This window comes from Fringilla coelebs (assembly GCF_963513975.1).
Source record: "Fringilla coelebs genome assembly, chromosome: 2".
In the NCBI taxonomy this organism is placed as follows: domain Eukaryota; kingdom Metazoa; phylum Chordata; class Aves; order Passeriformes; family Fringillidae; genus Fringilla; species Fringilla coelebs.
The window spans coordinates 87435249-87447474 of NC_140029.1; the positions used below are offsets into that span (position 1 = coordinate 87435249).

At 47.7% G+C, this 12226-nt stretch overlaps 1 protein-coding gene across 1 annotated transcript in view; it reads left to right on the forward strand.

Annotated features, from left to right (window-relative positions):
* CAPN5 (calpain 5) overlaps positions 1–8421 on the forward strand; it is a gene marked incomplete at its 3' end in the record, with an annotated part of 48971 nt that extends 40550 nt beyond the window's left edge. The window contains exons 5-13 of the mRNA XM_084200901.1: positions 134–326; positions 877–1070; positions 1725–1802; positions 2362–2557; positions 3604–3726; positions 4394–4590; positions 5049–5170; positions 7782–7918; positions 8239–8421. Coding sequence (XP_084057027.1) covers positions 134–326; positions 877–1070; positions 1725–1802; positions 2362–2557; positions 3604–3726; positions 4394–4590; positions 5049–5170; positions 7782–7918; positions 8239–8421 — 1423 coding nt within the window. The remainder of the gene's footprint in view (positions 1–133; positions 327–876; positions 1071–1724; positions 1803–2361; positions 2558–3603; positions 3727–4393; positions 4591–5048; positions 5171–7781; positions 7919–8238) is intronic.
* Positions 8422–12226: the final 3805 nt, after the last annotated feature.

Here is a 12226-nt window from a genome sequence, read left to right on the forward strand (position 1 = left end):
TCACACTAGTTTGCTGTCCTCTCCCACTTGAAGTTCAACTGCAAATCTCCATTCTTGAGGTTGCCCCAGGAATCATCCCCGACCCCTTAAAATGTCAGGCCAGTGTTGTGCCATCCCTGCCACCCTCTTTCAGGTTGTCAGGCTGTTACGAAGCCCTGGATGGAGGCAACACAGCTGATGCCCTGGTGGATTTCACTGGTGGGGTCTCTGAACCTATCGACCTGACCGAAGGGGACTACATCGCTGATGAAGCCAAGCGAAACCTCCTCTTTGAGCGCGTGCTGAAGGTGCACAACAGGGGAGGCCTCATCAGCTGCTCCATCAAAGTAAGCAACATCACCAGTATGGTCACAGTGCCATGGGAAGAGGTGGTTTAGGATGCAGTTGTCTTACACAGTCATAAACTTCTAAATTAGGTCAGATAAACTGTGGGTTCCCAGTTCTGGGTGCTGGCAAAAGGAGCGAATCCTGAATGTCAACCCTATTTATTCTTCATTGCTATGTCCAAGAGCCCACGTTCATCCCAGCAGTCTTTGAAGGCTAGGAGGGGATCCACTCCAGAGAAAGGCATTTTGGTGTCTGCATCTGGGCATCTCTACAAATGCTGGTTTCCAGACCTCACAGTATTATCAGTGTATAAGCTTTATCAGTCACCAGTATGGTAGCTCAGAGACCTCATGAAGCAAATGAAGAAAAGGGGGGATCCAGCACATAAAATGGCATCTGAGACTTGCCAACTGGATTTCTCCCTGATTATTGGTGCTCTTCTTTTTGGCTTAATGACACCCGCAGGGAAATCTGAGCTGCTTTCTTTCCCAGCCCCCGCAGGGGTGGTCATGTCCCCCTGGTCTGAGCACTGTCTGTGTTCCCTGCCAGGCCACGTCAGCAGCTGACATGGAGGCTCGCCTGGCCTGCGGACTGGTGAAGGGCCACGCGTACGCGGTGACGGACGTGCGGAAGGTCCGTCTGGGCCATGGCCTTCTGTCCTTCTTCAAGTCGGAGAAGCTGGACATGATCCGCATGCGCAACCCATGGGGCGAGCGGGAGTGGAACGGCCCTTGGAGCGACACGTGAGTTGGGACGGACAGCTGGTTTCAGTGGGAAATTCTCCCCTGTGAGGGTGGTGAGGAACTGGTACAGTTCCTCAGAGAAGCTGTGGATGCTCCATCCCTGGAAGTGTTCAAGGTGAAGGTTGGATGGGGCTTTGAGAGACCTGATCTAGTGTTAGGTTCCCCTACTCACAGCAGGGGGGTTAGAATGAGATCATGTTTAAGGTCCTTTCCAGCACAAACCATTCTGTGATTCTATGATTCCACGTTCGTTCATACTAGTGAAGGATGTTCATAGGTCACCTTTGTGCTCCCAGTCGTATTCCAGCAAAACGAGCACCCAACAGCATCAGCCTCTGCCACCACCAACTGCTGTGATGGCTGGGGATGAGATGAGGAACCAAGGGCTGGTGCAACCAGAGCCTTTGGCCACAGTCAATTTTGTTATCCTTATGGATAGGGCTGTGATTGTACTGGCCAAATAAAACCTTGCCAGACTGGATTCAACTCCACTGGTCAGGAAGGAAGCTGAAGTTCCAAGCCATGCTGCACTTCCCCTGTGTTTGGCGGCTGACCTAACCAGAGCAGCGTGGGGACTGCCTTTGTACAGTCCTTGTGCCTCAAATTCTTGTGTGTCCCTTACCTCTGAGTAATGATCCTGGTCTCTTCCCACAGCTCTGAGGAGTGGCAGAAAGTGAGTAAAAGTGAGAGAGAGAAGATGGGAATGACAGTGGAAGATGATGGAGAGTTCTGGTGAGTCCCCCTCCTGGGTTTGTCACTACAGGCCATGCCCACAGCATCCTCCCACCTCATGGAGCATGTACATCTTTTCCATGCATACAGCTAGCCAGAGAAAACAGGCTTCCAAGCCACAGGATCTCTAGTGAAGCTCCCTCCTTGAGCCCATGGGTGTTAGCTTTTGATGGCCATGGCCCTGGAATTGCGAAGTGCTCTTCTAGGGCACCACTCAGGGGCCAAACCATTTCACCAGGGTAATGAGAACCTGTCATAAATGAGCTGAACTTCACAGCCTCACCAGGAATATTTCAGCACATTTACTCTTCTGTGGCAAAAGGGCCACTGTGCTACTTCTCCCACTCCAAAACACAGAGATGTGTTGTTTGAACTCAAGAAGTATTTACTGCAGACATAGAGAAAGGTATCTCCATCTCTTTTGGAAATATCTGATGAATAACTTTTGATACTCATCGCCCATCAGAGACAACACTAATAGGTGATGAAGAAAATCCCTGCAGTGTACATTTCCAGGGAATGAAGCAGCATAACCCAGTTCTGCCCTTTCCTGACTCAGGATGACCTTTGAAGATTTCTGCAAATACTTCACGGACATCATCAAGTGCCGTCTGATCAACACCTCCTACCTGAGCATCCACAAGACCTGGGAGGAGGCAGTGCTACACGGGGCATGGACCAGAAGCAGCGACCCCTTGAAAAACCGCTCCGGAGGCTGCATCAACCACAAGGACACTTTTCTGCAGAACCCCCAAGTGAGTAATGGGGCCTTCTGGAACCTTCACATGTGCTTCCCAGCGTTTAACTCTCCTACAGGGACCTAGAAGGCCAAAATGCTGCCAGACCTGTAATATATTATTTGTGCTTATGGCAATTCTCTGGCAGAACATGACCAGCATTGAGGCCAACTCTATTAACATTATCCCTCTTATCAAGGAGACTGCATCCAAGTGCTTAGTGTAGAGCATCTTGGCACAAGGGAAAAACCAACTGTGCCACAGGGTAGCAGTGTTGGCTGGCCCCAGTCTAACAGGGCCAGGAGTCACCTCCAACAATCTGGACATCTGAATGACCAGATTCCAGTTTTTGTGCCCAAACTTTTACCCTGTTAAATTTACCAGGACAGGTGTTGCCCATAGAGCCATTTCCTTCTAGCTTGAAGTTCATGTCCTGGAACAAACTTTTCTGGAGAAAAGGAGGCTCAAGGGGGCCTTATGGCTCTCTACAACTTTCTGAAAGTGGTAAGAAGTGGTAGGACAAAAGAAAACAGCCTCAAGTTGTGCCAGGGGAGGTATTAGAAAATATTAGGGAAAACTTCTTTCTTAGGGAAGGGTGAAGATAGTAGGAGAGGCTGCCAAGAGCAGTGGTACATTCACCATTCCTGGAAGCATTCAAAAGGCATGTGGATGTGGCACTTGGGGACATGGTTTAGTGGTGGACTTGGCAGTGCTAGGTTAAGGGTTAGACTGGGTGATCTTAGAGGTCTTTTCCAGCATAAATGATTCTGCTACTGTCTTGTCCTCTCTGAACTGGGATTCTCACAATCACGAGCCAGGTCCTTTTGAATCCTTCATCTAACAAGCAGTTGAGGGATGGTCAGTTCTGTTCCAGGAGTTCTCATCAAGGATGTGCGAGGGTTGTTTCCAGCTTCCAGCTCTGTAGCCTTTGGAAGCCATGCATGTCCCTGCATGGAGGTGGATTGGGAAAAGCTCCCAATCTGATCTATTAAATGCACCCCCACCCATGCCCAGGGATCCTGTATTAGTAAGTATTTCCCTTACTTTCCTCTCTTTGTTTCTAGTATGTGTTTGATGTGAAGAAGGCAGAAGATGAAGTGCTGATCTCCATCCAGCAGAAGCCCAAAAGGACCAGTCGCAAAGAGGGCAAAGGAGAAAACTTGGCCATAGGCTTTGATATCCATAAGGTAGGCTGGGGTTCCTGCATGTTGGCCTGAATGCCACTGTAAATTTGCTGGTTGTGGAGTGGTACAGCAGCCCCCTGCATGACCAGATCGTTCATTTAAGCATTATCAGGGTGTTTGTGGGGTGCCATCAGCACAGCCTGCCCTTCTCTAGAGAGGAAGAGGGATATCAAAGGGAACAGCATGGACAACAGGTTGCCCAGAAAGGCTGTGGATGCCCCATCCTTGGAAATTTTTAAAGGCCAGGCTGGATGTGGCTTTGAGTAACCTGTTCTAGTGGGAGGTGTCCCTGCCCATGACAGGGGATTGAAATCAGATGATCTTGCAGGTCCCTTCCAACTGGAACCATTTTGTGATTCTGTGCAGTTCTTGCTAAAAGCAACAATTAGTCTTTTCTCTCCAGATGTTGAAATCTGTTAGACTAATCTGTATGTGTTGTTTGCTGGGCCTGCAGTGTTAAGCTGGGATGAAGGAGATGAGTCCCTGAGTCAAAAGAATTCAGAAAGCCATATCCACACTTCTTTTCCACCCAGCACAGTTGGGACCGTTTTCCTGGTTCTCCCAAATACAGCTCTCCTGGCACTGTGGACTCAGTCCTCGCAATTTTTCCCCCCATGGTGGATGCCAGTACCTTTTCAGCCAGTGACAATCCACTGTGGTCTCTGCCCAGGTGGAGCTGAACAGGAACTACCGGATGCACACGCTGCAGCAGAAGGTGGCCAGCTCCATCTACATCAACTCCCGCAGCGTCTTCCTGAGGACAGACCTGAAGGAAGGCCGCTACGTCATCATCCCCACCACTTTTGACCCTGGTCACGAAGGCGAGTTCCTTCTCAGGATTTTCACAGACGTGCCTTCAGATTGCCGGTAAGGAGCACGAGCAGGGATGGGGAGGAATTGGCTCTTTGGAGACAGCCCTGTGCTTTTGGTTTGGGGTTTTCCTGAATGGTCATAGCCTTGCCTGCAGCTGCACTTTGGCTTTTTGTTAAGGTTGGTCGAGAAACAAGACATCTTTACAGATATCTCCACAGACATGCAGAGAAGCTCCCACTCTGCTTCTAAGCATGATATGGGAGAGCATCCCAAGCCCAGGTTGAGGAGATTGGAGTGGGGAACAGAGTCTGACAGTGGACAGACTTTGTGGCATAGTCACAAAATCACAGAATCACAGAATATTCTGAGTTGGAAGAGACCCAAAAGGATCAGCCAAAGATCATTGAATCCAGCACTTAAATGAATGGCCGGTACAGTCCTTTATTGTGCCAGAGCAAATTCTTTGGGATAACACTGGGCACCTCTCAAAGGCCACATGTTTTTCCTTGCAGAGAGCTGACACTGGATGAGCCACCTCACACCTGTTGGAGTGGGATGTGTGGCTACCCACAAGTAGTATCCCAGATCCATGTCCTTGCTGCAGCTGGGCTCAAGAATCAGGACTCCCAAGGAGGTACTGGTCTTTCCCTGCCTGTTGTCTGGCCCTGGAGGAGTTGGGAAGTGGTTAATGAAGTGGGAAATTGCTGGAATTTATATCCTCAGATTTATTTTTTTTTTTCTGTGAACATGCTTGATTCATACACCAGAGGAGAAGAAAGTCCATGGAGAGCTAAACTCACTTCTTGCAGTGGACATGATCTGGGAGCTGTTATATTTAGGCTGTTACCTGGGACCCTCCCAAAACTTCCCCAAAGCCCTTAGCAGAGGTCCTGTAACAACCCAAGCTTTCCTCCCAGGTATGAGCAGCTGTAAAAGTCAGGAATTGTATTTAAAGGCTTCTTAGTAAGGAGGACAGAGAACGAGCCTGATGTGTGGTATTCATCACTGGGGGCTGGATAAATGTCTCATCAGCAGAGGGTATGCCAGATTTAGCTCACGTTGGGATGGTGTGGATCTAGATCAATTCTGACATCCATCACTTTTCCTGCATGGAAGATGGCAGCATGACCATACCTCCCCATGCCCTGAAGCCACACAGAGGCTCATGGCAAGAGCCCCATGTTCTGTCTGCCTCTGGACCAGGAAACCCAGTGGTAGTGATGGCTTGTACTAGGAGATTGCTAGGGGATAAAAGATCTAGAGGCTACCATTAGAGAAGCAAATACCTCTCCACCATGGAAATAGACCAGATCCTAGCCTTTCTACCCCATTTCCTGAGTCAAGGATATGTGGTAATTGTGACAAGATTCAGCCAAACACTTTCAAGCTGAATTTAAAATATAAGAATTGAAAAATTAAAAACTCTAAATAAAACCCAATTAAAATTAGACCTTTTTTTCACCTAATAATTATTATCAGAGCTGCCTATCACTATATCCCTGAAAGTAACAAGTAGGATCTTTTCTAAGTAAGGACTAGTCAAGTGTGGTTATTTATCACACTCCACAAAGGGACTCCTTATACCCTATCTGGTGTTTGGGGAGAGAATTTAACCCTAGCCAGGTGTTTTTTTCTTGTGTTATTTACAACAGGTCAGTGCACCTGTAGCAATACAGGGAAATCTGTAGCCAAAGGTCTCTGTAGTGTCACAGAAACAAGGAGGTTTATCTTTCCTTCTTGTGGATTCTGGAGTCATGAAACATCTTTTCCACAAAAACCTCTTGTGAATTGCTTTCTTCCAGCTGTTTTCCAGCTGTTCAGCTCCCACCACCAACAGTGTGTTTGGTGTTTTCCAGTGCAGTTGCATCTCTCACACATCCCAGGCCAGGCCTTATACACTACTTTGGAAATAGTGATTTGCAGATAGGAATTTGGCTCTGGCTGATGGAATCTGAGTATTTAATGGGACATCCCAAAAGACAAGGCAGTTTGGAAAAACAGCTGTGAAATCCAGCAGCTGTGTCTCACCAGGGGAGCCAGGTCCTTGCAAACAGACAGCTAGCGAAGAGGTGGTCTGGCAATCAAAACCCCTGGCCCTCAGAAGGGGCTCGTTTGTTCCTCCTCATTTCCACATTTCCCCTGGACAAGAAAACTCATCCAACTGGTCTGTGTTTCCATCATAGCCACTAAAGTTCGTGGTAAGAAAATGCATTCTGGCAGTTAAACTTCCATTGCAATAGCTCCTTCTCTCTACTGAAATTCCCAAAACAAGCACTTGTTTGGCAAGGTGAAAGTATTCACTAATGAGAGACTCTTTTCTTCTCCTGGAAGCTCAGCTGTGGGCTGGTTGTATGTGAACGTGGTCCTCTAACTTTATCCTCCATCTGGTATTTCCCTATGTGAGCCTCTTTCTCTTCTCCATGGTTTTATTTCTGCCTGCCTCTAGGAGAGCAAATGCTGAAAGGAGGTTTGAGTAGGATGATGTCCTCCATGGAACATTTACTGCAGTGGTCAGAAGAGTTTGGGGTGATGAAGGAGTGTTCCTGTAGAATATGGAGACAAGAGAGGCAGCTCTTTTATAGAATCATAGAATTGTTTCAGTTGGAAAAGCCTTCTAAGATCATGGAGTCCAACTTTATCTCAGCCCTGCAAGTCCTCCTGCACTAAATCATGTTCCCAAGTGCCATGTCCACACCTCTTTTAATTTCCTCCAGGGATGGTGACTGTACCACTGCTCTGGGCAGCCTGTTCCAGTGCTTGTAACCCTTTTGATGAATTAGGGTTTCCTAATATCCAGTCTAAACCTCCCACGGTGCAATTTAAAGCCCTTCCTTCTCATCCTGTTGCTTGTTTCCTGGGAGAAGAGACCAACCCCCCTCATTATATTATCCTCTCAGGCAGTTGTAGAGAGCTATAAGGTCCCCCTAAGCTTCCTTTTCTCCAGGCTGAGCCCCCCCAGCTCCTTCAGCTGCTCCTTATCAGACTTGTGCTCCATCCAGACCCTTCCCCAGCTTCATAGCAGTCCATCAGCACCTGCTGCCTAGAAACAATGTCACCTAATAGAATTAAATTGAGTCGAACAGCTGAGCTCCATGGACATCATCTGGGGAGTGACAAACCCTTTGGCAGATATCCATCTCTTCTGGTGGGATATGGAGGCAAAGTACTGCATGACACCCTGCAAAAGGGACTCTAAGGAATTACAGAAGCTACAACAAAGAAAAAATTCTCTTTTCTCCCCTCAGGAGCTGATCCTTATGTGATCATCAAGTGTGAAGGGCAGAAGGTTCGCTCTCCAGTGAAGAAGAACACGGTATCACCAGAATTCGATGTGAAAGGGCTCTTCTACCGCAAGAAGCCAGGACAACCCATCATTGTTCAGGTACCTGGCAGGCAAGCAGTGGGCTGAGGGGTGGAGACCTCTCACCTGGACCTCCTGCCCTCTCCTCACGCTGTCCACAGCAGGTCTGCTCCCCAGGCTGAGCACCACTAGTTAATGCAGCTCAACCTCTCACCGCCACGGTGACATCTGGGAAAGGCATGTCCTTCACCCCTCTCACTAGCACCAGAGTGACGCCCCCACACCTCACCACTGCCCTGGCTTCAGCTCAGGGCGGGTCCCCAGTAACCCCTTCTCTCCAGTTCATGAAGGTTGGCTGCATCCCTGAAGGAGCTGCCCTCATCCCTGTTTTGTTTCCGCAGATCTGGAACCACAACTTGATAAGCGACGAGTTCTTGGGCCAGGTGGTGCTCACGGGGGATCCCAGCGACCGGCAGTCGGTGCACACGCTGCACCTCCAGGACAGGGGGAACAGGAGGTCCAACGATCTCCCTGGAACCATTGCTGTGATGCTGCTCAGCAGTAACGTCCTCACTAATGTCTGAGTGCTCAAGGGTGACTCTTCTGGTGCCACATATGTGAATATAAACATGCACACGTACATATACATATATATAGAGAACACACAGAGCCTACCTACCATCTGCAAAGTGTATATGAACCATGCATGCATTCCACTCCAAGGAGCCAATCTTGTGTTTTCAATGTCAAAAAAATGGTGCCTTTTTTTGGGGAACCACAATGATCCTTCTGCTGGCGTCCTCTGCAGCCCCCCTGGCTGCCACGTGGGCAGTGGGACCGCTGTGAGCACGCTGTGTGTCCTGACAGCCAGAGCACGATGCCCTGGGGCTGTTTGTTTACACAGGCTGGCACACACACGTGCCACCGCGCACACCTGTGGCCACCACGGTCCCACCAGCTGCTTCAGCGCATCTTCAGTGTGTCTGCTTGGGTTAGGAGTAGTGTGCATGGAGCTGTCTCCCTTGAAATTGCCATGTAATCGCTTATCTGCGGAGGCACCACAGCAAAGGAGACGTGGGCAAACAGACCGGGGCCTGTTGGGTGATTTTGGGGTGTGGGTTTGCGTATGGCAGCTGCAAGGAAAACGCATCAAGGCAGCCCAAATCCACAGGGGCAGCGAGACCAAAGGCTCCATCATTCTGGGGACAAGCTGTCTCCACCCAAGTCTTGTTCGGCCCCACGCAACTCTGAAGCATAGAAAGATGTCAACAGCTGTGGTGGGATACCTGTCCTCTGGGTCAAGTTGCTGAACTTGGATCAGTCTGGACCCAGCTCCTGTGAGTGCCTCCTGAGCTCCCATGGTGCCTGCTGTCTCCGTGTCTCCATGCCATCCCCATCCCAAGAGCTCACCCCAGGAGCTGGGGTGGGTTGTCTGCTGGGGCAGTTCAATGTTTAGGCAAGAGAAGATTCTTTCTTCCGAAGGCCAAAGTATCAAGTTCAAGGATGGGGAGCTTTGCTCCATGAGCCCAGTCTGTACTGCTGCCAACAGTGCATCATTTCTCAGTGCCTCGCTTCCTCAAATTCTTTTTAAAAATAGTGGGATTTTAGCTTGTACTAGAGGAGCACTGCTCCCAGTGCAGCCTGAAATGCTGGGAATATCTAATTCATACCAGTGTCCATATCTCACCTTTAATTTTCAGTCTCCTGTAGTGGAGGATGAGTTGTGCAGTCCTAGAGCCAGTCTCATGAGCACAGCCCAAATGCATCCTCGGGGATGTGTCTGGGGCTACAGTCTGCTCCTAATTTCCATGAAAACTGGGTTAATCTTCCTTGTTCCACTGGGTGGCAGAATCTGGCTTCTTATAAACCATCCCAGATAAACCAAACAACAACTCGTTGTCTGACCTTCCAGCAGCTGACTAGGACAAGTTTCAAACCTTTTTTTTCTCCTGTTGTTTGGGGGTTTTATTCATGTGCCTTTAAAGTGGTGCGAGTTAAAGGATTTTTCAGTCAGATTTTCTAAGCAAATATTTTGCAGTCACCTGCATGCAAGTGGAAATTAATACATATGATAAAATCTTTGAGTCTTCCTTAATTTTGACCTGGGCAGAGTCCTTTTCCTGCAGAAAAAGTGAACAGGAAAGCCATCTTTTGCTATAGCAAAGGGTTTCTGCTTGTCCTACTAAATACTCGTGTTTGTCCTGCAAGTCTGAGTTTTTTTGAAGTCCCTAAAGGTTTGCTAAGTCTGAAACATGGTGAAGTGTTCTCCAAAGTACCTGCTAGCTCAGTTCTTGATGCAACCAGAAGCAGATGGTGCAACTGCACTGATTTTTGCAGGCTATTTTCCCCTTCTTCTCATCTTCACAGTCCTGCAGTTAAGAGTTTGCTTTTTCACCAAATTTGCTTATGTTCTTTAGGTCTTGTTTTTCAGGACTTAAAGGCAAGCAGCAGTACCCATGATGCTCTTTCCAGATCTCAGTTACTCCTGGCTTGCACTGAGCACCCTCCAACTCCAGGTGCCACCACTGGGACCAAGTTTGGTTCAGTGTCTTGCAGACTTATACTTAAGTACTCCTAGTTAGGTAAAGCAACTTTTTGATCCCACAGCAAATCCTTGAATTTGGGAAGACCAGTTCAGAGATGTTTTGATTTTATCTTGGTTTTGTTTATGAGACTCATCACTGAAAATAAAGGGAAGCAGGATTGTGGGGCTAGAAGGTGTGATTTGGGTCTTAGGAGAAGATCTCACAGGCTTATGTTCAGAGTGATATGTGAGAGGGACACCCAAAGATACCTCACCTGGCAGGGGGATGAGCTATTTGGTATTGCAGGAATAAGACAGGAGCTTTGCATCATCAGCAGCAGATGGAGGTGTCCAGCCTGCCTGCATTATCCTTGTTTTCTCAGGAAATCAGGCTATGGATAGCTTCAGCCAAGGAGAGCCATTTGTCCAGGAGTGCCCTGCCAAGTGCCAAATGGCACCGTGATCCCCAAGGAGCAGTGCCAAAGCTCACCAAGGAGTTGTGGTGCCCTGGTACCCATGGGCAACCTCCTTCTTCCCTACAGAGAATCAAGCCATAAAGAGAGAAAAGGCAGCTTTTTAATAGCTTCTTAAAAAATCACGCTATATCGGGACCAAATTGTCTTAATATCAGTAATATTTGTCCTTTTCTTTTTAAAGAAAAAAATTTTGGAAAAGTTAGAGCAGAAGCCTTCTTCCCCTACATTTCCAATGGAGGAACAAAAATTACATTTCTCTTATTTTTCTCTTATTTGTAGAGCAGATGAAGGCGGGGAAATATTGAAATGCCATTCCTATTGTTGATGCCTTTTCTCTTTGAATGAAGTAAACAGAAATATTCAGGGAGTTTTGGGGTTGATTTTTTTTTTTTTTTTTTTTTTTTTTTTTTTTTTTTTTTTTTGAGAGGAGGGCAGATCTGGAAAGCACTTTCCAGTCCCTCATTAGTGGGGTAGGACACATGTCTGATTTATTTCACATTTCTTTTGTTAATCATTTCAATGGTTGCAAGCAGCCTGGCATTACACTCTGTGGAATCCATTTCTTTTTGGCATCTGCCTGTTAAAACAGTCTGTGACTTGTCTTCATCTCCAAAGGCACTGATGTATCGTGCTGCACAAGATCAGAGTGGTCCAAACAGAAAGCCAACATTGTACAGCTGTAAACCTCCTATAAATAAATAAATTGTGTATATTTTATTCAGACCCCTTGCTTTTGAACTGCTGTGTTCTTACAGAATGCTTTTGATGGGCACAAGGTGGCTCTGCAGAGCCTTTTGAATTTGCTCGATTCACCAAACTCCATTCAAATTATTTTCTCAGTAGACTTTGAGACTGAGACAAGGTGACCTGCATGAGTCTTTCACACAAGGTTACACTCACATTTGCTGAGAAAATCCATGATGGGAATGGGTAACTTCCTCTAACTATAAACCTTTGCACCCTATGCCCCAGACAGCACAGGGAACTTGGTTTTTTTTGAGCCTCACCTGACTTGGAAAAGAGCTCTGTAGATTGCTGAAAAAATAAAAATGGGGGGAGAGAGTTTGTGGGCAAAGTAGAAGGATTTTGGATGGCCTTCCCTTGGAAAACAAACCTGCACAATGCACATGGGGAGCATTTGAAAAGCCTGGCCCTGCCCATGGGAGTCTCCAGTCTTGCTGCTGTAACACACAGACCCAAAGCTTTAGCACTGGGATCTTGCTTCCATCTCAGCTTCCCTCCAGCAGCTGCCTGTGCTCAAAGTCTTTGCAGCATGAAGGAGCTGTGTGCTTCTGCAGCCCACCCCTTAGAGCCTGGAGCAGACATCTGGAACAAACCTTCTGTTGTGGCCTGGAGGAATCTTCCCAGGCTCTTCAGCTTCTGGGATCA